The 26,906-nt window shown below is 44.1% G+C and overlaps 1 protein-coding gene across 4 annotated transcripts in view; it reads left to right on the top strand.

Moving 5' to 3' along the window:
* Positions 1–26,378, top strand: part of B4GALNT2 (beta-1,4-N-acetyl-galactosaminyltransferase 2 (SID blood group)) — a 61,964-nt gene extending 35,586 nt beyond the window's left edge. For 3 of the 4 annotated variants that reach the window (XM_020871229.2, XM_020871231.2, XM_020871233.2), the window contains exons 4-11: positions 8,198–8,304; positions 9,448–9,485; positions 13,704–13,884; positions 14,872–14,958; positions 22,514–22,701; positions 23,449–23,589; positions 25,203–25,422; positions 25,964–26,378. In XM_020871229.2, coding sequence (XP_020726888.1) covers positions 8,198–8,304; positions 9,448–9,485; positions 13,704–13,884; positions 14,872–14,958; positions 22,514–22,701; positions 23,449–23,589; positions 25,203–25,422; positions 25,964–26,169 — 1,168 coding nt within the window. In that variant the 3' untranslated portion in view covers positions 26,170–26,378. Of the gene's footprint in view, positions 1–8,197; positions 8,305–9,447; positions 9,486–13,703; positions 13,885–14,871; positions 14,959–22,513; positions 22,702–23,448; positions 23,590–25,202; positions 25,423–25,963 lie in introns of those variants that run through there. The other variant, XM_070479326.1, reaches the window with a different exon arrangement.
* Positions 26,379–26,906: the final 528 nt, after the last annotated feature.

The raw sequence follows: 26,906 nt of genomic DNA, 5'->3' as shown, positions 1-26,906 counted from the left end.
CTTAAGTAGTCTAATCTTTCTTCCGGGCAGTCTCGATGATTTCCATGGTTAACCGGCTCCCTGAAGCCTACATTTCAACTGTATTACCTTAGTCCCTCAAACAGTCAATATCACTGGGTTGTCCTATATCCTTGACCAAGGGTTGTGTTATGTCCTTGACAACAAGACCATCTGAAAATTGTCATTGTGTTTGCTCTGAACATATTGAGAATTATCAACTCCGAGATAAAGTTTGTTACATGTTTTATTTTTTATTTCAGCACCAGGAAGTTTGACCCCATTCAGTTGGTCTGCTTTGTCCTTTTAATAATAAATCCAGCACATTGATTGTCAATTACTTTGTACCCTGGCTACCAGGAAATTGGGTGTGACTTTGGTATTTCCAAAAAAAAACTGGCTTGACTGACATGACCTAATCATTTTTTTCTTTTTCATTGGTTGTGATTTTTTTTTTTTTTAGTTCTACCACTTCATGGCTACCAAGCCATCTCCCTCCACCCTCGTGCACACATGCTCAGTCATGTAATCCCATGGACTTCAGCCCACCAGACTCCTCTGTTCATGGACTTTTCCAGGCAAGAATACTGGAGTGGGTTGCCATTTCCTTCTCCATGGTTGTGATTTTTTTTAAATTAAAAAAATTATTGAATTTAAGAATTAAAAAATGGATTGGTTAAAAAAAAAAAAAAAATTATTTATTTTGGCTGCGCTGGGTCCTCGCGGCTGCATGTGGGCTTTCTCTAGTTGTGGAGAGCAGGGGATGTGCTCTCTAGGCGTATGGGCTCAGTAGTTGTGGCACAGGGGCTTAGTTGCTCCAAGGCGTGTGGGATTTTCCAGGATCAAGGATGGAAAATGTGTCCCCCTGCATTGGCAGGTGTTTTTTTTGGGACTGCATGGACTGTAGCCCACCAGGCTCCTCTGTCCATGAGGTTCTCCAGGCGTGGAGCAAGTTGCCATTTCCTCCTCCAGGGGATCTTCCCGACCCTGGGATCAAAAGGATAAATAAATTTTCTTACTCTGGGTGGTGGTGTTGGAATTTATGCCTGGAACTGTTGTACTTGCCTGGCAGCCATGTCAGAAGAAAGTCTTCAGGCAAAGATGACACCATCAAGGGGTAACCAGCAGGTATTCAACCTAGAAATTTGGCTATCTCACCAGAAGACTAACCAAACAGAAAACTAATCAGACTGATCACACAGATGACAGCCTTGCCTAACTCAGTGAAACTATGAGCCACGCCATGCAGGGTCACCCAAGATGGATGGGTCATAGTGGAGAGTTCTGACAAAATGTGGTCCACTAGAGAAAGGAAAGGTAAGCCATTTTAGCGTTCGTGCTGTGAGAACCCAATGAACAGTATGAGAAGGTGAAAAGATATGACACTGAAAGATGAAGCCCCTAGGTTGGTAGGTGTCCAATATGCTCCTGGAAGAGAGCAGAGGAATAGCTCCAGAAGGAATGAAGAGGCTGAAAAGCAGAAACAGTCCCAGTTGTGGATGTAACTGGTGGTGAAAGTGAACTCCAATGCTATAAAGAACAATTTTGCATAGGAACCTGGAATGTTAGGTCCATGAATCAATGTAAATTGGACGTGGTCAAACAGGAGATAGCAAGAGTGAGCATCGACATTTTAGCAATCAGTGAACTAAAATGGACAGGAATGGGCGAATTTAATTCAGATGACCATTATGTCTACTACCGTGGGCAAGAATCCCTTAGAAGAAATGGAGTACCCATCATAGTCAACAAAAGAGAAATGTAGTACTTGGTTGCCATCTCAAAAATGACAGAATGATCTCTGTTTGTTTCCAAGGCAAACCATTCAATATCATAGCAATCCAAGTCTACGTCCCAACCACTAATGCTGAAGAAGCTGAAGTTAAACAGTACTATGAAGACCTACAAGACCTTCTAGAACTAACACCCTCCAAAAATGTCCTTTTCATCATAGGGGTCTGGAATTCGAAAGTAGGATACCTGGATAACAGGCAAGGTCAACAGATACCTAGAGTAACAGGCAGGTTTGGTCCTGGAGTACAAAATGAACCAGGGCAAAGGCTAACAGAGTTGAAGATGTAGCTCAGATCATGAACTCCTTATTGCAAAATTCAGACTTCAATAGAAGAAAGTAGGGAAAACCACTAGACCATTCAGGTATGACCTAAGTCAAATCCCTTATGATTATGCAGTGGAAGTGACAAACAGATTCAAGGGATTAGATCTGACAGGGTGCCTGAAGAACTATGGATGGAGTTTCTTAACACTGTACAGGAGGCAGTGATCAAAACCATCTCCAAGAAAAAAGAAATGCAAAAAGGCAAAATGGTTGTCTGAGGAGGCCTTACAAATAGCTAAGAAAAGATGAGAAGTGAAAGGCAAGGAGAAAAGAAAAGACACACCCATCTGAATGCAGAGTTCCAAAGAATAGCAAGGAGAGATAAGAAGGCCTTCTTAAGTGAACAACGCAAAGAAATAGAGGAAAACAATAGAATGGGAAAGACTAGAGATCTCTTCAAGAAAATTAGAGATACCAAGGGAACATTTCATGCAAAGATGAGCACAGTAAAGGACAGAAATGGTATGGACCTAATGGAACCAGAAGATAATAAAAAGAGGTGGCAAGAATACACAGAAGAACTATACAAAAAATATCTTAATGACCCAGATAACCACAGTGGTGTGATTGCTTACCTAGAGTCAGACATCTTGGGAGTGTAAAGTCAAGTGGGCCTTAGGAAGCATCACTACAAACAAAGCTAGTGAAGGTGATGGAATTCCAGTTGAGCTATTTCAAATCCTAAAAGATGATGCTGTGAAAGTGCTGCACTCAATATGCCAGCAAATTTTGAAAACTCAGCAGTGGCCACAGGGCTGGTAAAGGTCAGTTTTCACTCCAGTTCCAAAGAAGGGCAATGTCAAAGAATGTTCAAATTACTGCACAACTGCACTCATTTCACATGCTAGCAAAGTAGTGCTCAAAATTCTTCAAGCTAGGCTTCAACAGTATGTGAACTGAGACCTACCAGATGTACAAGCTGAATTTAGAAAAGGTAGGAGAACCAGAGATCAAATTGCCAACATCCGTTGGATCATAGAAAAAGCAAGAGAATTTCAGCAAAACATCTACTTCTGCTTCATTGATTATACTAAAGCTTTTGACTGTGTGGATCACAACAAACTGGAAAATTGAGATGGGAATACTAGACCACCTTGCCTGCCTCCCAAGAAACTTGTAAGCAGGCCAAGAAGCAACAATTAGAACTGGACATGGAACAACGGACTGGTTCCAAATTAGGGAAGGAGTATGTTAAAGCTGTATATTATCACCCTGCTTATTTAACTTATAGGCAGAGTACATCATGCAAAATGCCATGCTGGACAAAGCACAAGCTGAAATCAAGATTGCTGAGAGAAATACCAATAACCTCAGATAGGCATATGACAGCACCCTAATGGCAGAGAGCCAGGAGGAATTAAAGAGCCTCTTGATGAAGTTGAAAGAGTGAAAAAGTTGCTTTAAAACTCAACATTCAAAAACCTAAGATCATGGCATCTGTTCCCATCACTTCATGGCAAATAGATGGGGAAACAATGGAAACAATGACAGACTTTCTTTCCTTGGGCTCCAAAATCACTGCAGATGGTGACTGCAACCATTAAATTAAAAGATGCTTGCTCCTTGGAAGAAAAGTTATGACCAGCCTAGATAGCATATTAAAAAGCAGAGACATCACTTTGCCAACAAAGGTCTGTTTAGTCAAAGCTATGGTTTTTCCAGCAGTTATGTATGGATGTGAGAGTTGGACTATATAGAAAGCTGAGTGCCAAAGAATTGATGCTTTTGAACTGAGGTGTTGGATAAGACTCTTGAGAGTCCCGTGGACTGCAAGGAGATCCAACCAATCCATACTAAAGGAAATCAGTCCTGAATATTCATTGGAAGGACTGATGCTGAAGCTGAAGCTCCAATACTTTGGCCACCTGATGGGAAGAACTGACTCATTGGCAAAGACCTTGATGCTGGGAGAGATTGAAGGCAGGAGGAGAAGGGGACGACAGAGGATGAGATGGTTGGATGGCATCACCAATTCAATGGGCATGAGTTTGAGCAAGCTCCAGGAAATGATGAAGCACAAGGAAGCCTGGCATGCTGCAGTCCATGGGGTTGTAAAGAGTCAGACACAACTGAGTGACTGAAGACAGCAGCAGCAGAAGAGCCCTGTCTGCTGGTGGTCCTGTCTTCACTTCACGAAACACACACCAGGCAACAATGAATAAAGGAGCCTGAAAGAGCAGCAGAGTGTGGGGAAAAACAAGCAGTAGTTCTATCTACATGTTCCCTCATACCGTACAAGGGAAGCGTCTTCCCATCCTAGGCCTTCGGAGGGAGGGTGTTTAATGTGGATGGTCCCTCTCACTCAGCTTCCTCTGTCCCCTCAATTCTCTCCCCTTTTCCCTCTTAGAGGACACACAGTACAGTGCATCCCAGCCCCTTGTTGAGAAACTTCAGTCCTGGACAAAGGAAAAGCAGGTTCCGCTCCTTTCCGTCCTGAGGCAGAGAGCGTCAGCACTCCTCCTGTATCCCCTGCACATCCACTCTGCCCTCATGGGCCCTCCCTTCCACACCGGCCGTTCTTGACCTCACACACCCGCAACCTCCCACCTGAGACCCGCTCTGTGGAAGCATGCTGGCCCCCTTGGGGCAGGCCAAAAATGGGGCAGCGGTTGGGAATGAACAGCTCTTGGGGTGGCCCTCAGTTGATGGTGGGTAGGAGTTAGTGGATAAATACCCCAGCTGTCTCATTCATGGTTAGGAGAACTCTGAGATGGGTTCTGCTCAGGCCTGAGCCCAACTGCCTGCAGCAGCCCCATCGGCTCATAACTCACCCTTGCTGGCTTCCTCCCCTCACCCTGCCTCTGCCCATGTTCCCTGGAATCGTCAAAATAACACTATGTCCTCAAACGCTTCTCGGCGTCTGCTTCCCAGAGAACCCAACTTAAGTTCTTTGTTCTGCTTTATTTATTTTTATTTTATTTTTAATATTTATATTTATTTATTTGGCTCTGTGGGGTCTTAGTTGCCACATGTAGGATTCTTTTTTTTTTTTCAGTTGCAGCATTCCCTGACCAGGGATCAAACCCACACCCCTTGCCTGTACTGGGAATGAGGAGCCTTAGCCACTGGACCACCAGGGAAGTCCCTGTTCTTTTTTTAAAAAAAAACCCAAACATTTCAGGATGTGGTCAAATAATTTCCAGTAATCTTCCCCTCTGTGCAGTCTTTGATGAAATTAGGGGCATAGAATGTGGTTTGACAAAAGTGACAGCAGAAGTGGGTTCCCCAATTTTCTTCACACTCTACTAGCTTTTACTGCTAGTGTGGCATATCCTGTTCTTTTTTCTTTTTTTTTTTTTAATTTAAAAGCATTTTTAAGAAGTCAAATAATATGTGTATACTATTTCAAGGCAAGTGATACTAAAAGGCCTAATCCCGCTCCTTACTTCCCAGTGCTTCTCCTCAGAGGCCACTATTCTCATCTAACATTTCGAGCTGTTTCCTCTGGAATTACCACCATGTTTCTAAGTAAAATACTAATACCGTGAACTCCAGATTTCTCAACCTTAGACATTATCCATTTTACTTATTATAGTAGATGAACATAGAGCCCCCTTCAGTTCTTGATTTCTCCTCTTGTACACTTCCACACTCCACATAATTTTTGGTTAATTCAACATTTAATATTTCCATTTTATGACTGAATGACTGTAACTCCCAGTTAAGCCATATGTTGTTTGTTGTTCAGTCACTAAGTCATGTCAGACTCTTTGTGACCCCGTGGACTGCAGCATGCCAGGCTCTCCTGTCCTTCACTATCTCCTAGAGTTTGCTTAGATTTGTGTCCATCAAGTAGGTGATGCTATCTAATTATCTCATCCTCTGTCGTCGCCTTCTCCTCCTGCCTTCAATCTTTCCCAGCATCAAGGTCTTTTCCAGTGAGTCAGCTCCTCACATCAGATGACCAAAGTATTGGAACTTCAGCATCAGTCCTTCTAATGAATATTCATGGTTGATTTCCTTTAGGATGGACTGGTTTGATTTCATCTTTGCAGTCCAAGAGATTCTCAACAGTCTTCTCCAGCACCACAGTTTGAAAGAATCAATTCTTCAGCTCTCAGCCTTCTTTATGGTCCAGCTCTCACATTTGTACATGACTACAGGAAAAACTATGTGTGTGTGTGTGTGTGCGCGCGCGCTTAGTCACTCAGTCGTGTCCGACTCTTTGTGACCCCATGGACTGTAGCCCACCCAGCTCCTCTGTCCATGGGGATTCTCTAGGCAAGAATACTGGAGTGAGTTGCCATGCCCTCCTTCAAGGGATTGAATGTTAAGCTTTAAGCCAGCCTTTTCACTCTTCTGATCTTTCACCTTCATCAAGAGACTCTGTAGTTTCTCTTCACTTTCTGCCATTAGAGTGGTATCATCTGCTTATCTGAGGTTGTTGTACTATAATTACATTTCCTTTCTTACATTTCCTTTTGTATGTAATGTTTTGGTTTGCCTGGAATTAACTGTTTCATTCTTTGATTTGTTTAGTTTTCTTTCTATTTACTAATTCTTCTCTCCTCCTTTCTTAATCCTATTTGTGGTTGAGAATATTTCTTTTATATGGGCTGCCCTGGTTTCTCAGGAGTCTTCCCTGGTGGCTCAGATGGTAAAGAATCAGCCTGCAATGCAGGAGATCAGGGTTTGATCCTTGGGTTGGGAAGATCCCCTGGAGAAGGAAATGGGAAGCCATTCCAGTATTCTTGCATGGAGAATGCCATGGACAGAGGAGCCTGGCTGGCTATAGTCCTTGGGGTCACAAAGAGTCAGACACAACTGAGGAACTAACACACACACACACACACACACACATAGCCCTCTATACAGATGGGTTTCCCTGCTGGCTCAGTGATAAAGAATCCTCATGCAATGCAGGAGACCCGGGATCTATCCATGGATTGGGAATATCCCCTGGAGAAGGAAATGGCAACCCACTGCAGTATTCTTGCTTGGGAAATCCCATGGAGAGAGGAGCCTGGTGGGCTACAGTTCATGAAGTCACAAAGGAGTCAGACACGACTTAGGGGCTAAACAACAACAATAGCCTTCTATACATATACAAGTTTCCCTTGCTATCTGAATGTAGACGGTTTCTATGAAATTTTTCATAAAATGAAATGGTGTAAAATGAAGAAACAATTACCTCTGTGTGCATCTTGCTAACGAAATACACAAAATAAATTGAGATAAAGCACAGATGCCAAAGCTACAGTAGCTTGATGCTGAGATGCTGTGTGTAGTTCCAAGGAAAGGAGCCTGGTGGTGCCACTCTTACTGCCTGGGATGCCTGCTGCCTCAGTAATTTTTGTTGTTCAGTCACACAGTTGTGTTCTACTCTTTGTGACCCCATGGACTGCAGCACACCAGGGCTCCCTATCCCTCACCATCTCCTGAAATTTGCCCAAGTTCATGTTCAAGTTCATGTTCATTGCGTTGGTGATGAGCTACAAATGCTGAGTGCTATCATATTATTAGTACGCCGTTCTAGTATGGTGGCGTGTGGAATTTTAGTTCCCCAAGTAGGGGTTGAACCTGGACCATCGGCAGTTTGAGAGTGCTAACCAGTGGACCACCAGGGAATTCCCTTTCACCTTTTGTTTTTGTTTTTGTTTTGGCTGTGTTGGTTCTTCGTTGCTCCACGGGGTTTTCTCTAGTTGCGGTGAGCGGGGGCTACTCTCTACATGCGGTGCACGGGATTCTTATTGTGGTGGCATGGTCTCTAGGGAGTGCAAACTCAGTAGTTGGGGCACTAGCTGGGGCTGAGTTGCCCTGTGGCATATGGAGTCTTCCTGGACCAGGTGTTGAATCCGAGTCCCCTGCACTGACAGGCAGATTCTTTACCCCCAGAAAGTCCTGCTAGTCGTGGTTTTGATTTTGAATGTGCTTTGTTGTAGCCTGCTTCAGTTCTTTGTGGAGTTAGAGGTTGGAGAGAGGAGCAGGAATAAAGGAGGAGAGAGAATGGAGGGCAGATTAGGACCATCTATGAATGACTCCTCCCCACTGGCAGCGCAAAGCTCTGGGTACAGACATCACTTTAAGAACTAACCAGAGACAGGTGTCAAGGCAGCTGCTAATGGTTTTGTTTCCCTACAGAGAAGGGCTGCCTCGCCCACCGCCCTTGCTGGCTCAGGCCAACCTCCCCTTTGGGTACCCGGTCCACGGGGTGGAGGTGATGCCCCTGCACACAATTCCCATCCCAGGTAGGTACCTCTCCATTCAGAAGACTGAAACAACTTTCTTCTTATTCCTTCTCAAGCAAAAGGTGGGAGCAGAAGGAAACAGTCATTCATGCTGTGTATCCAGCATAATGCACAAAGCTTTACATGATTTCATTTAATGTACCGGGAATCACCCTTAGTAGCTGTGACCTCCATGGGGATCTGAGATAACATAGAAGAGGACAGAAATCTAGGTGCCTTGAGGAATCTTAGGGACGTAATAGACTCCTTGGTGTCTTCCAGCATCAAAGCATGAGCCCGTGTTCACAGAGTGCGTAGGAAAAGGATGTCTATGCCAGTTAAAACTCCCCTCCATGAGTGTTTTTTTACACACTCTTCTAGTTAGTTCAGCATCACTTCCCTGTGAGGTAAATATTATTTTGCCAACTTCACAGATGAGTTTAGTAAGTTATCTAAGAGCACATAGGATATGTTTTAATTAGAACTTGAATTAGTCATATTATAAGAACAGAGATAGATGCTAAAGTAAAAAACATTTGGGATAAATTGTTAGTGTTTTTGAATAGTCATTTAAAAATGATTTGCCATTTTGCATAGTTCTTGTTTTATTGTGGGTAAATACAGTAACATAAAATTTATCATTTTACCCATTTTTAAGTGTCCAGTTCTGTGGCATTAAGTATATTTACATTGTTCTACAACCAGCATCCATCTCTAGAACTTTTCACCTTCCCATCTGAAACTCTGTATCCATTTAACATTAACTCCCTTTTCCCCCTCAGCCCCTGGCAACCACCATTCTATTTTCTGTCTCTGAATTTGACTGTTTAGGGAAACTCATATATGGATGATTCATTATTTATCTATTGCTTTCTTCCCTTCAGTATCAGAGATATCTGGAAGGGACTGGATTAATTGACATCACTCATCCAGAACTGACGGCGGGCAGCAGAGGCTTTAGAACCACCAGAGTTTGAGGGGGGCCATGGGACACCATCTAATGGAGCCCTGGGAAGGGGGAGTGGTCAGCAAACACCCTGGGCAGGTGACACTTGGGGTGACCCTGGAGGGACATGTAGGAGTCGGACAGGAAGGTGAGAGCATCAGGAAGCCCGAGGCATCCTCTCAAATGGTGTTGATTGTCCTTTTCCTTGTGTCCTCCAGGTCTCCAGTTTGAAGGACCAGACGCTCCCATCTATAAGGCAAGAGTCCCCTTCCGAGCTTCCTTCAGCTCTTGGCATCCTGTCCTTGGCTCACTACCTATGCTTTCTTCTCCTGGTGGTGGCTGGTCTCAGATTTTGACAGAACCTCTATCCTGATTAAGTATTAGACATGAGTCTGTGATGGGGGTTGGGGGAAGGGTACCTATAGAAGTCATGAATTTTCCAGCCATAGGGTGGCTGAAGTTCCAGGGAAGACTTCCAAAGAAGTGGCCACCAAGGCTCCTGCTGGCTTCAGCTCAAGGGGAAGCTGCTGCCGCAGCTGGGCTGTGTTGCCTCTGTTTGGGCCAGCACCAGCAAGGTGGATGCTCTGCGGCCTGTCCTCCTTTCGCTTCTTAACGTAGCTCCAAATTAAGGTCTCTGCAAGTATGTCTGAGGGGTGGAATGCAAATTGCATCCAGAACCCTAACTGAAAAGGAGTCTGGGAAGTGTAGTTTTAGTTTTTCCGAGGCAGAGGCCGGAATGGACAGTGGTGGAGCTGCTCTGTTCTCCAGAGGACGCCTCTGCCCACCTCGCTCCCGAGCACCCTCACCTCCCTCTTCCCTCCCCCGCCTTTGTCACTTTCTACTGTTACCTTCTTCATGGCTCTTATCATACCCACAGTACTTTATATGTGTCATGATAGGCTTATTGCCACTCTTCCCCACTGGAACGTAAGCTTTATGAAGGCAGGGAGTCTGTCTACTCTCTTCCCAGTACCTGTAGTTTGGATCTCAGAAAGTATCTGTTGATAGTCTAAAGTATTTTCAGCAGGAATGACATTATCCAGGGAATGACATTATCCAGGTTGTTGTTCTTCAGTGGCTCAGTCATGTCCCAACTCTTTGTGACCCTGTGGACTGCAGCATGCCAGGCTTCCCTGTTCTTTACTATCTCCCAGAGTTTGCTCGAACTCATGTCTATTGAGTTGATGATGCAATCCAACCATCTCATCCTCTATCACCCCCTTCTCTTCCTGCCCTCAATCTTTCCCAGTATCAGGGTCTTTTCCAATGACTCGGCACTTCGCATCAGGTGGCCAAAGTATTGGAGCATCAGCTTCAGCATCAGTCCTTTCAGTGAATATTCAGGACTGATTTCTTTTAGGATTGACAGGTTTTATCTCCTTGCAGTCCAAGGGACACTCAAGGGTCTTCTCCAACACCACAGTTCAAAAGCATCAGTTCTCTAGCTTTCACAGTCCAACTCTCACATCCATACGTGACTATGGAAAAACCATAGCTTTGAAAATATAGACCTTTGTAGGCAAAGTGATGTCTCTGCCTTTTAATATGCTATCTAGATCCATCATAGCTTTTCTTCCAAGGAGCAGGCATCTTTTAATTTAATGGCTGCAGTCACCATCTGCAGTTTTTTTGGAGCACAAGAAAATAAAATCTGTCACTGTTTCCATTATTTCTCCCTCTATTTGCTATGAAGGGATGGGACTGGATGCCATGATCTTCATTTTTTGAATGTTGAGTTTTAAGCCAGCTTTTTCACTCTTCTCTTTCACTTTCATCAAGAGGCTCTTTAATTCCTCCTCGTTTTCTGCCATTAAGGTGGTGTCATCTGCATATCTGAGGCTGTTGACATTTCTCCTGGCAATCTTGATTCCGGCTTGAGCTTCATCCAGCCTGGCATTTCACATAATATACTCTGCATGTAAGTTATCCAGGTTACTTTTCCTAAAGATAACTGGCTGTTGCAGAAGACAAGAAGGCAAGAGAAGAGAATAGCAGTGGGGATGAAGAGAAGCAAATGAATTTTAGCTACCCGTTGAAGGTGGACCCAACAGGACTCACTCATAGATTGACTGCAGGTGTTCGGGAAACAGCAGGACAGGAGTGACTTCTGTTGGGGACTTGAACAGCTGAGTGGGTAAAGGTGCTATTCACAAGGCAGGGGAAACCATGGATGGGGAGAAAAACAGCTTTATTGAAAACAATCAATAGTTCAAGTTTTGAAGATCGTGAAACTTCCTAGCAGAGCAATCAGCCAGGCAGCTGGATCTCAGGAAGATAGGAGCTAAAGATGTGCATCTTCAAAGCATCAGCATATGAATGGTATTAAAGCCAATGCCTCTAGTGAGAAAGGTTCAGTTCAGTTCAGTTCAGTTCAGTTCAGTTCAGTCGCTCAGTCATGTCCAACTCTCTGTGACCCTATGGACTGTAGCACGCCAGGCCTCCCTGTCCATCACCAACTTTCAGAGTTTACCCAAACTCATGTCCATTGAGTCGGTGATGCCATCAACCATCTCATCCTCTGTCGTCCCCTTTTCCTTCTGCCCTCAGTCTTTTCCAGTATCAGGGTCTTTTCAAATGTTGGCTCTTCGCATTAGTTGGCCAAATTATTGGAGTTTCAGCTTCAACATCAGTCCTTCTGATGAACACCCAGGATGGATCTCCTTTAGGATGGACTGGTTGGATCTCCTTGCAGTCCAAGGGACTCTCAAGAGTCTTCTCCAACACCACAGTTCAAAATCATCAATTCTTTGGCACTCAGCTTTCTTTATAGTCCAATTCTCACATCCATACATGACTACTGGAAAAGCCATAGCCTTGACTAGACAGACCTTTGTTGGCAAAGTAATGTCTCTGATTTTTAATATGCTGTCTAGGTTGGTCATAACTTTTCTTCCAAGGAGTAAGTGTCTTTTAATTTCATGGCTGCAGTCACCATCTGCAGTGATTTTGGAGCACCACCCCCCCCTGCAAAAAAGTCAGCCACTGTTTCCCCATCTATTTGCCATGAAGTGATGGGACCAGATGCCATGATCTTAGTTTTCTGAATGTTGAGCCTTAAGCCAACTTTTTCACTCTCCTCTTTCACCTTCATCAAGAGGCTCTTTAGTTCCGTAAGGGTGGTGTCATCTGCATATCTGAGGTTATTGATATTTCTCCCAGCAATCTTAATTCCAGCTTGTGCTTCTTCCAGCCCAGTGTTTCTCATGAGGTACTCTGCATATAAGTTAAATAAGCAGGGTGACAGTATACAGCCTTGACATACTCTTTTTCCTATTTGGAACCAGTCTGTTGTTCCATGTCTAGTTCTAACTGTTGCTTCCTGACCTGCATACAGTTTTCTCAAGAGGCGGGTCAGGTAGTCTGGTATTCCCATCTCTTTCAGAATTTTCCACAGTTTATTGTGATCCACACAGTCAAAGGCTTTGGCATAGTCAATAAAGCAGTAATAGATGTTTTTCTGGAACTCTCTTGCATTTTCGGTGATCCAGCGGTTCACCGAAATTTGATCTCTGGTTCCTCTGTCTTTTCTAAAACCAGCTTGGACATCTGGAAGTTCACAGTTCACGTACTGTTGAAGCCTTGGAGAATTTTGAGTACTACTTTACTAGTGTGTGAGATGAGTGCAATTGTGCGATAGTTTGAGCATTCTTTGGCATTGCCTTCCTTAGGGATTGGAATGAAAACTGACCTTTTCCAGTCCTGTGGCCACTGCTGAGTTTTCCAAATTTGCTGGCATATTGACTGCAGCACTTTCACAGCATCATCTTTTAGGATTTGAAATAGCTCGACTGGAATGAGAAAGGTTAAGAAGGGAAAAGATAAAGAAGGGAAAAGGACTCAGAACCAACCTGAAGAACTCTCTTTGGAGGTCTGATGGATGAGAAGGAATTAGCAAATGGAATTCAAGGGGCCACCAGCAGGGGTAGGAAGAAATCTTTAAGGATGGTATCCTGAGGCTTCCCTGGTGGCCCAGTGGTTAAGAATCTGCCTTGCAATACTGGGGACACTGGTTTGATCCCTGGTCTGGGGAGATCCCACATGCCTCGGGGCAGCTAAGCCCTGTGCACCACAGCTATTGAGCCTGTGCTCCATAACAAGAGCAGCCACTGCAGTGAAGAGCCCACCCATGGCAACGAAGCGTAGCCGCCACTTGCTGCGCCTGGAGAAAGCCCACGCACAGCAACAAAGACCCAGCACAGGCAAAAATAATTAATTACAATAAAAATAAACTAGTAAAAAAAATGGTATCCTGCACGGCAAGAGTTAAAGAATGTTTCAGAAGTGTCCCTTGAACACACCAGGTCTTAGGACTAGATTCTTCCTTAATGGAGCTGAGGCAGTAACTCCTGCAGAGACTGACCCTAAATTTCAGGGGCACGATCTATCCTCTCATTCTTATGTGCTCTGCCCCCTGCTGGCCATCCTGGGTATGTGCTGTTCTTTGCATTTAGTCTTGCTGTCTCATCCACCCTAGGTCACCCTGAAAGCTTCTCTGGGGACACTGAACACCCTCGCTGACACCCCAGACAATGTGGTGCAGGGCAGAGGCCAGAAGCAGCTGACCATTTTGACCAGTAGCCGGAAGGTTTTGAATTTCATCCTCCAGCACGTGACATATACCAGCACAGAGTACCAGCACCATAGGGTGGATGTGGGTGAGAGCCTCTCCTTGGATGACAAAACGCTTAGGGACCCAGAAAAACACCACCAGCCCTCAAAGTCTTCCTCCTCCCAGAAGCCTGCCTCCCTGGCTCCCATTTCTAACTCTAAATACTGGACTTTCCAATTACTGTGTCCAGTAATATCCCCCCATTGCCATTGACCCCATAGGACAGGCAGAATGCCTGCTCGTGTCTCCATGAAGGCAGATGATTCACGCTGTGTACCCAGCTCTGTTCCTCATTCTCGGCAGCGAGCAGAGCTGATGATTCCAGCTGCAGCAAAGAGGATGCAGTCTGTGCACCAGTGTCTTGTCCTGGGCACTGACCGGAAAGAGGGGTGTGAGGAAACCTGCAGCTGGGAGGGCAGTAGCTTTGTCTTCCTCCTCCCATCCCAGCCCCAGAATTCCTGGGCGAATAATTGCTGACTGTAAGGGCAGCCCCAGTTTCTTTCTGGATGAATTAAAGGCACTCTTTCCCATTTCGAGCAGCTCCACAGGATGCATTCCCAGGACACCCACACACACCAAAAAATGAACCGTGGGACAGATTTCCCAAGAACACAAACTAGGGAGAGAGTTCCCTCCACCTTCAGGTTTCCAAATGTTTCTTCTCACAGAATGACCCTGAGAGGTCAAATGAGGCAGGTAGGGTTTTCCTGGTTTTGTAGATGGTGAAGGAGATGAATGATTTACGCAAGGTATTTCAGATAATAAATAATAAAGTCAGACTTAACTCACCCCTCTGATTCCAAGCCCACTTCACCCTACAGAGCCTCACGGGGAAGAAATGTGAGTTTCAGAGGCAGTCAGCGGGTTGCCCCAGGGACACACAGTGAGTCAGGAGCTCAAATGCCGTAGACTCTATGCCATCCTCCATCTCCTTCCACCAATCTTCCATTGCCCCATCTCGTTGGCTTCCTGGGCAAAGCATGGGGAGTGACCCAGACGCAGTACACAACTCTGACCTTATTTCTCCCTCCAGTGAGTCTGGAGTCCAACTCCTCAGTGGCCAAGTTTCCAGTGACCATCCGCTTTCCTGTTATGCCCAAGTTATATGACCCTGGACCAGGTAAGGCCCTTGTCCCTGGGGCTCCACAGTGGGTCCTATAGACTACTGATGAGATTCAGAAGGGATCCCCTCTGAGACAGAGTAGGGGAGTAGTTATAAAAACAGAGTGGTACTAGAGGAGGAATAGATATATCAATAGCATCAAATTAGAAATCTAGAAATAGACAAGTTGAAATTTTACCATATGGTAAAGGTAACTTTTCAAATTAAAGGGGGAAAAGATGGATTATTCAAAAAATCATGTGGGATAACTGTAGCTATGTGGAGAATGACAAATTGAGTATATCTCACAGCTCACATCAAGATAAATTCCCAATAGAGCAAATCCTAATTTTTTATAAGTATTCAAAAAAGGGCTCCCCTGGTGGCTCAGAATCACCTGCCAGGCGGGAGACCCTGGTTTGATCTCTGGGTTGGGAAGATCCCCTGGAGAAGGAAATGGCAACCCACTCCAGTATTCTTGTCTGGGAAATCCCATGGACAGAGGAGCCTGGCAGGCTATAGTTCATGGGGTCCCAAAGAGTCAGACACGAGTTAGCAACTAAACAACAACTAGGAAAAAAAAAACATGGAATTTAAAAATAACTTTGGAATATAAGATTTTTCCAAATGTGACACAAAACCCAAAGGCCATAAAAGACTGGAAACATAAAATACATAACAACTTTTAATTGTTTTTCTTTTTTATGGCCACTGACACGGCTTGTGGGATTTCAGTTCTCTGATCAGGGATCAAATCTGGTCCCTCAGCAGTGACAGCGTGGAATCCTAACCACTGGACTGCCAGGGAATTCCCAATTTTTAATAACTTTTTTGGACAGAAATCTACCATATGCAAAGTCAAAGGACAAACTGGGGGAAAAATACTTTGAACACAAAGTCAAAGATCTAATTTTACTTAGGAGCACTTGTGAGGACTTCCTGGTTATCCAGCAGCTAAGACTCCACGCTCCCAAGTGCAGGGGGCACTGGTTTGACCCCTGGTCAGGGAACTAAGGTCCCACATGCTGCACAGTGTGGCCAAGTAAATAAAAAAATTCTCACATAGTCCTATAAAGTAGGTTGTTGTTGTTTCGTCGCTGTGTCATGTCCGACTCTTTGTGACCCCACGAACTGCAACATGCCAGGCTTTTCTGTTCTTCACTATCTCCCGGAGTTTGCTCACTCATGTTCACTGAGTCAGTGATGTTGTGAATCATTAAGAAAAGAACAAGTAAGAGAAGAATAAGCCAGTTCACAAAAAGTTAAATTCAAGAATACTTTCAGTCATTAAAATACATGTTCAGTCTCACACTAAGTGCAAATGAAAACTACATCCATATCGAAAGGTATTGGAGGAGGAGTGAGGAAACATTCTTTTAAACTGCCAGTAGGAATGTAAATTGGCACAACCCTTCTGGAGCAACTTAGCAATGTCTGTCAACATTTTAAATGTATACGCACGTTGGGTCAGCGATTCCACTTGTATGAGTTATCCTATAGATGCTTACATCTGTGTGAAAAGACATTTGTTTGAGGGTGTTTATTGCAACATTGTTTGCAATGACAAAAACCTTAAAAATGGTTGTGTGTGTTAGTCGCTCAGGCATGTCTGACTCTTTGCGACCCTGTGGGATTCTCCAGGCAAGAGTGCTGGAGTGAGTTGCCATTCCCTTCTCCAGGGGATCTTCCCGACCCAGGGATTGAACTTGAGTCTCCCTTATTGCAAGCAGATTCTTTACCATCTGAGTCACCAGGGGTTAAATCAAGTGAGGTCCATGGGTATAATGAAATGCCACGCAATGACATTTAGAAGGACAGAGGAGGAAAACATGAGCTGGAAATGTTTTTTATACTGATCCAAAATGCTTTCCAAGATGTAAGCAAGGTACAGAAAAGAGTGGAAAGTAAGCTACTATTTCTGTAAAAAGAAAGGGGTAAAGAAGACGTAACTGCTTGATTATAGAAAAATAAACAAGAAATTAGTAATACCTGGTAAACTCCTGGGGAGGAACCAAAATGTCGGGGACAGAGATGGGAAGAAGTATTTTCATGGTATAACTTTCAGTATGTTTGGAATTTTGAGCTAGTTGGCATTTTTTACGATATTTCCTATATATTCAAAATGTAACGTTTTCAAAAAAAAAGTAACATATTCAGATAGATTCTATTAAAAATATCCTATTCAATAGGATTAAGTAGCTACGGAGAGGAATTTACAGTATGTGCTTAACATCATCATAACTATCTCAAAAATAAAATAAATCAGCACAAGTTCACAAAAAAGCTTTTTTGGCTTCAGATTTGTCTTAAAGGTGAAGTATTACCCATAAAATGGAAATCTCCACAGTCCTATTTCCCTCCCTTCTTCCAACAGTCATGGTCTTTCTTTTCCTGGTTTCTGTACATTTTAATATGTAGATTTCCATTCCAACACACAGGTGCACACACAGAGCATACAGTATGGTATAATGCATTTTCGAACTTTTCATAAAACTTATCACATTATATGGCATAGATTTCTAGTTTCTGGCCTTTTATCAGTCCATGGCTTGTCTTTTGGTTTTGCTTCTGGGGTCTTTTGTGTTATAAAACTTCATCCTTTAATAAAATTGATTCATTGTTTTTTTCTAGCTTTTGCTTTTTTGCATTAATTCAAGAAATTCTTCCAACATTGAAGCCATAAAGATATTCTCCTGTATTTTTTTTCAAAAGTTACATATGCTTGTTTCTCACATTTAGGTATTTAATCCACCTAGAAGTTACGTTTATGCGTGGCATGTGATAGGGACCTAGTATTTTACACATGGAGAGCCTATTGTCCCACCACCATGGACCAAGTGGTCCAGCCTTGTCCTCAGCCCCTCACACACACAGCTTCATGCATGTAGGGGTTTGAACCAGCCTTTGTTGGGTCACATTGATCTGTATCCTGGGGCTCGTTTTACAACATTTCCGTATGCTTTATAACAAGTTTTCTATCTAGTGCGGATAAATTCTGTATTGCAGGATGACATTACTTCATTTAGCGAAATCTTCTTAGCTCTTCTTGGTCATTAACTTTTTCATTAGCGTTTTAGCATCAGCTCATCAAGATCACCCAAAATGCCTTGAGATTTTGATTACAATTTTCTAAAATTTGTTGATTAATTAGAGATGAATTGACAGTTTTATGAAGTTGAATATTCGCAACCATGAATCTGCTATACCTCTCCATGTGATACTCTCCATGTCATAGTCTCTTCATAGGTTCTTCAGTAATTTATTTTGTAGTTTTATTTGTAAAGGAATTGTACATTTTATTGGATTTGGTCTTAGGTAGTTTATATATATATTTTTTACTTTTATAAATTGGATTTTGTTCTACATTTTAATTGATGTTAGTATATAGGACATTAGTGATTTTTGAATGTTGGACTTAATAGGCATCCTTCTTGCACACATATTAGTAATTTTTTTTAACATATAGAGTCTCTTAAACAAATAATGATTTTTATCTCTTCCTTTACAATTCTTATCGTTTGTTTCTTTTTCTTGTCTTAATGCATTTTGCTAAAATCTTCAGTACAGTGTTGAATAATAGCAGTGGTAGCGCACACATTTGCTTGTTCCTGACTTTAAGAACCTTCTAATGTTGTACCACTATTCTTGTTTGCTGGGTAGGAGTGTGATAGATGTGTCAGGGTAAGAAAGTTTCCTTCTTTCCTTCTGTTTCTAAGAATTTTTCTATTTCTACTTTCTATTTCCTTGCTAAGAGTTTTCATATTTATATGAATAAGTATTGAATTTTATCAAAGAAATTATCTGCACCCACGAAATAATTTTTCTCCTTTAACTGGGTTCATGAAGTGACTTACATTGATTTTTTTGCTGTTGAAATTGTTCTTGCATTTTTGGGATAAACCCATCTTGATTGCAGTGCATTATTTGATTAAATGCTCAATTACATTTGTTGCTATTTTATATAGGATTCTTACATCTGTATTCAAAACTGAGACTGTCTTTTTCTGTAATGTCCTTGCTCAGTTTTGTTATCAATATTATACAAGTCTCATAAGACAAGTTAGATACCTTTCCTTTTTTCCACTGTTTTCTGAAATGAATTGAATTGTAATAAAATAGGAATAATATGTCTCTTGGGGTTTTATTAAAACTTGTCTGTCCTTTTGTCTTTTTTTTTTTTTTTTCTGTCCAAGTTTTGGGGAAGGTGGTTGGGGTGTGAATGTGAATGGGAAAGAGTGAGAGAAAGGGAAGAAATTTAAAACTAACAGCTCTACCACTTTAATGGTTATTGATCTATATGTACATGAGTCAATTTTTTAAATGTTTCTATAAAGTTGTCTTAAAGTTAACATAAATTGTCTATTTTTTTTGCCATAAGTTGTTCATAGAATTCTCTTATGCTTGTTAAAAATTTTTTTAATATCTTAAGTCATGTCTCCCTTTTGATTCTTTGTATATATCTTAAATAATTTTAAGTTGGTTTCATATCTAACTATTCTCATTTCTTTTATGCCTGTCTCGTTTCATATTTTCCTTTTCATATATGTGATTCTATGAGTTATCACTTTAAAGGTTTTAAACATTCTCACTTTAAGTCCCTTTCAGATTCGTCTATTGTTTGTCTATCTAGAGTGGATACTTCTAGCATGGCGTGGATTTGCCAGCTGTTGTTCTTTCAAACTAGTTTTCTTTGAATGTCTTGGGATTTTTGCTGGTGGCTCATCTTGAATATGAGGCTTTACAAGCTTGTTTTGTTTTCTCCTCTCTCCCTCTTTCTCTCTCCTGATTCCTTCCCATCTCACAGCTTTATAGTTGCCCCAGATTCTCAGTCTATCATCATATACTACAGTCTTGGGGCCCCTGTCCCCTAGTGATATGGGCATCACCAAAGAGCCAGTTGCTGGGCCTAAGGGTGGCTTGGCATAGGACATGGCTGGGTGAGATGCTGTCATCGATGAACCCAGAGGTGTGTTTGGGGATGATGGCTCTTTGAGGTTCCTTGCCCAGCGGGTAGTATGTCGTGAGAGCTGGAGGGAGTGCAGCCTGGCTCCAGTCCATGGTTTCTAGCAAAAAACCTGGTTGTGGACCCACATACTTCATGAGACACTTTTTTATTCCATTAACACTCAAACTCTGCCTCCCAGCCTCTGCTGTTCTGACCCCAGATTGCAGCAGACCCAGCTCCAGCTCTGCTCACTGCTTTTGATTCCTGTTCCTTGGGAGAAATGTCATCTGTTTTTGAACATGGCTCTGTCTTTGCATATTTCTTTATCATTGCTCTGTGTTTAGAACAATAAACAATCTCAAAGCAGAATGCTATACCACCCACCTGGCCGGGAGTCTCCCACCTTGACTACCTCTGTGGTAACTCAGGCTCCTGATCCTTTCTTTACTGTAATGAAAGAACCAAATTTGTCACGTGGTCTGAGAAGAGAAAAGGTAGGAGAGCTTTCATTTGACACGCTCTCGAACATGGTTTACGTGACTCTTTCTGTTACCGAGCCCTTTCCAGATTCTTGGACCATACCATACCATAGAAATGAATATCACTTCCATAAGACTCTTCAGCATGCAAAGCCTTTTATTCACAGAGATAGTTTGTGCATAGAAGAGAAGGCAGGGATAATGCCAGCTCACCAGGTAAAATGGGGTGAGTTGCTTTTATAGCAAAAGGGATGGTTTGTCTCATGATCACTGATAATTTCCAGAAATCATCAAATTTCTTGGATCAGCTGCAGGTGGCTGCATGATGGCTGTCAGAAATACAGAGTGTTTCTGTGTGGGGGAAGAAATGCATGAGAATTTTCTTCAAGAAAGCCCAAGAATAGATATGGTTAAAATTTACAGTTGAGCTTCTTGTCTTGTAGCAACTAGGTATACTCAGTAGTGGACCAGAAGTAACATTAATCTTTTATTTCTGTGATCCTAGTTTCTCCCCCCAGGACTTGGATCCCAAGAGCCTTTGTTCTTTAGTTTACAAGGCTTGTTTTGCCCAAGGCCAGTCTTTTTCTGAAGTGACTGTATTATTGTCTTCCTGTCTTACTTCCACTCACTCCCAAAGACTCAGGAGGAGCTGGGTAATGGTGCAACATGTATTAAAAAAAGGAGATCTGGAATGACCTCTGACTTGTCATTCTGAGAAAGTGGCTCTGCAGTGGGGTTCTGTTGCACTCACACGCAAACAGGTGGTGGGGTGTGACTTTCAGCATGTGTTAACTCCAGTTGATCCCACCCCACCAGACGACCCACCTGCCTATCAGCTAGCATGGCTCCATTCTGTGGCTAGATCTCCTAAACACACCAGCAGCTATGGTTGTTTGACCCAAGGGTCTTTTCCATAGAAAGGCTGTCCTTTCTCCAACTGTTTCTATAAATCACACAACCTGGTCTGCCCACTTCCCATCTCCAAGTGGACCTGTTTCTGCTTACATCTTCCAGAGGATAAAGATCAGGCAAATTTCTCTGTAGGAGTGCAGCTGATGACAGGGCAGGTCTCAAGTCCTTTAGAGCTTTTCTCCTCTTCCTGGGCCCTGTGACACTACATAGCAAATTCCTTGATGGGCAAGGCTCTATGCATCTCAACTCCTAGCATGAAAGCAGGATACAAGCCCAGTACAGACAGGCAAGCATAAAATGAAAGGTCCAGGTAAATAGTAGGAAGCAGCAGAATGGAACCAACAGAACCAGGAAAGAGACTTTAGAATAGAACACAGACAAAATTTTAACAAATCATTATGGTTGTTTTTCAGTTGCTTAGTCATGTTTGTTGACACTTTGCAACACCATGAACTGCAACACGCCAGGCTTCCCCATTCTTTACCATTTCCTGGAGCTTGCTCAAACTCACGTCCATTGAGTCAGTGATGCTATCCAACCATCTCATCCCATCACCCCCTTCTCCTCCTGCCCTCAATCTTTCCCAGCATCAGGGTCTTTTCCAATGACTTGGCTCTTAGCATCACGTTGCCAAAGTATTGGAGCTTCAGCATCAGTCCTTCCAATGAATATTCAGGGTTGATTTCTTTTAGGATTGACTGGCTTGATCTCCTTACAGTCCAAGGGAGGACTCTTCAAGAGTTTTCTCCAGCACCACAATTTGAAAGCATCAATTCTTCGGTGCCCAACCTTCTTTATGGTCCAACTCTCACATCTGTACATGACTACTGGAAAAACCACAGCTGTGACTATACAGATCTTTGTTGGCAAAGTGAAGTCTCTGCTTTTTAATACACTGTCTATGTTTGTCATAGCTTTTCTTCCAAGGAACAAGTGTCTTAATTTCATGCAGTCACTGTCTGCAGTGATTTTGGAGCCTAAGTCTGTTTGTACTTTTCCCCCATCTATTTGCCTTGAAGTAATGGAACCAGATGCCATGAAAAACAAATAGGGTATGTTTAAATATATTTTTCTAATCCAACTAATGAACTCTTATTAAGCACTGACTGTATACAAGAGGCTTGAGGTCCACAAACACTTGAGAGGTCGTGATATAGAGAAACCCTCAGAACGACACAAGTCAAGACAGTGAGGCTTCCCAAAGACAGAACTCTGATGTCTACCTTTTCTTGCTCAGAGAGGAAACTCAGAAACCTGGTATCCATTGCCACCAAAACTTTCCTCCGTCCCCACAAGCTCATGACCATGCTCCAGAGCATTCGTGAGTATTACCCAGACTTGACCGTGATTGTGGCTGATGACAGCAAGGAGCCCCTGAAAATTAATGACAGCCATGTGGAGTATTACACCATGCCCTACGGCAAGGTATGTCCCTCCCGGGTGGGGAGACACCTGAATCCTGGGACAAGAGGGCCTCAGTCAGTGTCAGGTCCTTACCCAGGAGGGGCCAGCTTCAGTAGACTTCGCAAGACAGCAAGATCCTGGCATGGGAGGGTGTGGGATTCTCCTCTGAGTCCTTTTACTGACTTCAAAGTCACAGAGAAATCAGGTCACTTTCCCTTTTCTGCATTAACAGGGTGGTTAATCCACCTTTTCTCATGCATGGTTTAGAAATTGATTGTGATCCTTCTAAGTGACTTGCAGCGTCTGACAGTCTAGTTTCCTGGCTTGCAGGTCCAAGAGCAGAGAAACCGCTCATCCCTATGATTTCACCCTTGCTGATGCGTCTCCTCCACTCATTTTCCTTCAATCAAAGGAGGAGGTGGACATGATACACACCAGAGTGCCCCTCCCCCCCGCAACAGCTTCCAGGCTACATGAGGGGAAAGGACTTGAGAGCCCAGAGACTCTGTCCCGTGAAAAGAGACTCCCATCAGTCCATACTGGCCACAGGGCCAAGGAAGGACTCTCCCCTTTCTTGGTCTGTGTTTGACCCAGAGAGCCCCTGTCCTTCTCCCAGTGTCTCTGACGCATGGCCTCCCTTTAACCTAGAGGTTCCCGACCACTGTTTGGGGTGCAGTGCAGCGTGGCTCTTGGGAACTGAGAAAGCTGCCAGTGACGCTGATGGGTAGCAGGGCAGGCCACCACCATCTAACCTCACTCTGCTCACAGGGTTGGTTTGCTGGTAGGAACCTGGCCATATCTCAGGTCACCACCAAATACGTTCTCTGGGTGGACGACGACTTTCTCTTCAGTGACAAGACCAAGATTGAGGTGCTGGTGGATGTCCTAGAGAAGACCGAACTGGATGTGGTAAGGGAGAGCTGCTGGTTCTGCCTCCTCTGAGTGACAAGCCAGAGGGGAAGGGAGGGAGAAGGGCAGAGAGGGGAGTGCGCGGGGAGGCGGAGAGGGAGAGAGGCGGGGGAGCCAGTGCGGGAGAGCGAGGGGCTGAGACCTCCACATGGAGTCAGATGTGCGAGTTCTGCTTCTGCCTCCGTTCTTTTCTTTGAGTGAATTACACCAACCCCCACCCCCCAAATGCACCATTGTTCCATCTTTGAAATGTCGTGTTTATGCATCACTTCTGACTTCCTCCCTGCGGTGGTGGGAGAAGGCAAGCAGGGCTCTGGTTCTGTCACATGCCCTTACAAACATGCAAATGGCAGGAAGCTGTGAAAGCACGTGTAGCCTTAATGAGATTAAAAAAGATAACAAAAACATCAAAAATCCATTCACATACAGAAAAGAGAAGAAAAATGTGACAATAATTAATAATACTGCATCGTATCTTGAAATTTGCAGAGATGATTATACTGTGTAGAGATGATGGATCTGTTAATTAGTTTGAGTGCGGTGATCTTTTCGCAATGTATACATCTATCGAAACATGTATAACCTCAAAATATGCAATTTTAATATGTCAAAGAAAAAGCTGTTAAAAAGAAAGAAAATGGATAAGAAGTAGCACAGTGACCATGGTTATCTCTTACTCCAAGCGGACAGTCCCCAAAGTGTCTGACTTGACTAAGATGTCTCTAGAGACCCAATCACAGTAGCGTAAATGACATAGAAGGTACAGTTCCTGCCCTTGTAATGAGAGCTAGTGCTGGATTCTCCTTCCAGAGGCATCCTGGACCAGCTCCATTCCCCGTTGTTCGTCCATTTTTGTTGTCCTCGGCTGTATGGTCAGAAGAAATGGGGAAAGGGGAATTGAAAGACAAGCAGTTTTCTTTTAAGAGTGTGATATTTATAAAAGTAGCAAAAAAAAAAGTAGCAAGCATCTGTTTTAAACTACATCCTTTCAGCCAAGACTTAGACACACGGTCAAAACTTGCAAGGGAAGTGGGAAAATTTCAACTTTCAGCTTGGGATAGTAGCTAGACCTTGACTTCGTCCATCAAAACTCAGTCCATTTACTAAGAGGAGGAGAGAAAGAATAGGGGACAGCAGACAGCACACTGCTGTGTCCCTCTGGGTGGTTATGATGGCTCAGGAACAGATATACTTGCCTGTCCTGTTTTGCTTAGGCTCCAATATAGAGATGTACTTATCTCCCATGAGTGCAGGGACAGGCAGCGCAGAGAGGTGAGCCAAGAACAGAGAATGGGAGGAAGGAGCCTGAGACAGACGGCTGGCTGCAGGGAGTCCACATAGGGACCCTTGGATATGCAGGCTGCCTCTCGCCTGCGCCCAAACACTGCTTCTCCTACCAGAAGGGAGTCAGCCACCTGGAAAGAGTGAGCTTGCAGGAGGGCAAGCACAGCAGAGTTGTCTGCCCTTTGGACTTGGTGTAGGCCTAGTATGAAGGGTAGATAGAGAAAGGGTGTGATTCTTGTCATAACAGCTTCAATCCAGTAAGGCTTCCTGGCAGGGGCTACATGGATATCGTCTGTTCTCTAATGCAGATTTCTCTGCCCACTGGCTAGGTAGGTGGCAGCGTGCTTGGAAACACGTTCCAGTTTAAGCTGTTCCTGGAGCACAGTAAGAACGGGGACTGTCTCCATCGGCGGACAGGATTTTTCCGGCCCCTGGACGGCTTCCCCAACTGCGTGGTGACCAGCGGCGTGGTTAACTTCTTCCTGGCCCACACAGAGCGGCTCCAAAGAGTTGGCTTTGACCCCCGCCTGCAGCGAGTGGCTCACTCAGGTGGGAAGGCTGGGGGGGAGAGGACTGGGCTGTGGACTGACCTCAGGAGTCTGCGCTCCCCCAGGGAGGGCCGTGTGCCACAGACTCAGGCAGCTGCCCATGCTCCCCACACTGGGGAGCCCACAGTTTCACCTGCCTCCCTCCACTCTCTCTGCCTTCTTGCCTCCCACAGGCCGTTCCTCCTTCTCTGAGATGCCCTTCCCCTTCCTCTCCCTACAGCTCTGGCCCCTACCTGCTGCTGCACCTCCATTTCCAGACTTCTTTCCTCTGTAACTGCAGCTGGTGAACTTCCTGTCTTAAACTGCCCTCAGTCCTGGAGTCCCCAGTTCCATCCAGTTGGAGCTAATCTGTGTCTCTCTATCCATATCACTGTCTGTCCTTCTAATTCATTAGCCTGGGCAGGTGGTTCCACATGGGTGGAACCATCCCAAGGGTGTAAACCGTGTCCCCTCCCCCGACTCTCCTTCCGGACCTGCAATAGGGCCCTGGGTCTGTGGCTTGAAGGTCACATTTCCTTCTCTTGCTTCCCCTCTCTTGGCAGAGTTCTTTATTGATGGGCTCGGGAGCCTACTCGTGGGGTCCTGCCCAGATGTGATTATAGGTCACCAGCCCCATTCTCCAGTGGAGGACCCAGACCTGGCAGCTCTGGAGAAGACCTACAGCATATACCGGGCCAACACCAATAATGAGATCCAGTTCAAGCTAGCTCTCCACTACTTCAAGAACCGTCTCCAATGTGCCACATAAAGATTCCTGGGCACTGGCAAAGTGCTATGTCAACCAGTTGCAAGTATCTAAAACAGAGGAATTGGAGAATGAGCTACAAAAAATGTGAACTCCCGATAAGATGAATAGGGTAGATGGGTCTGGCTAAGTTACTGTAGGTCATTAGAAATGGACCAATCACAGATCAAGGTACTGGAGATTGTATTAATAATAATTATTATTGATCACCATTTGTGAATCACTTGTACACACCTGATGCGAAGACCTGACTCATTTGAAAAGACCGTAATGTTGGGAAAGATTGAAGGCAGGAGGAGAAGGGGACAACAGAGGATGAGATGGTTAGATGGCATCACCGACTCAATGGACATGAGTTTGGGTAAACTCTGGGAGTTGGTGATGGACAGGGAGGCCTGGCGGTTCCTGGGGTAGCAAAGAGTCGGACATGACTGAGCGACTGAACTGGACTGAACTGAACTGTGCATATAGTGGTGGTGGTGGTGGTGGTTTAGGCACTAAATCGTGTCCAACTCTTGGCTCACATCATCGCATGCAAAAGAGCACATGATGGGCTGGTATCCTTGATCAAAAGGATTGGTATCCTTCTGGGTCCTTGAGGGTTATTTGGTGGGTATTACATCACAGATCATCTCTAGCATCAACTGGCATCCACAAATTTTTATTTGGTCCTACTTCATGGACTCAAATAATGTGAATAACCCAGAGTCCTTAACCTTGAAGAAGTGGCAGCCTGGTTC

Source organism: Odocoileus virginianus, chromosome 17 (genome assembly GCF_023699985.2).
Source record: "Odocoileus virginianus isolate 20LAN1187 ecotype Illinois chromosome 17, Ovbor_1.2, whole genome shotgun sequence".
Lineage (NCBI taxonomy): Eukaryota > Metazoa > Chordata > Mammalia > Artiodactyla > Cervidae > Odocoileus > Odocoileus virginianus.
The sequence above is the reverse complement of the archived record's forward strand: the minus strand, read 5'-3'. Positions and strand labels throughout refer to the sequence as shown.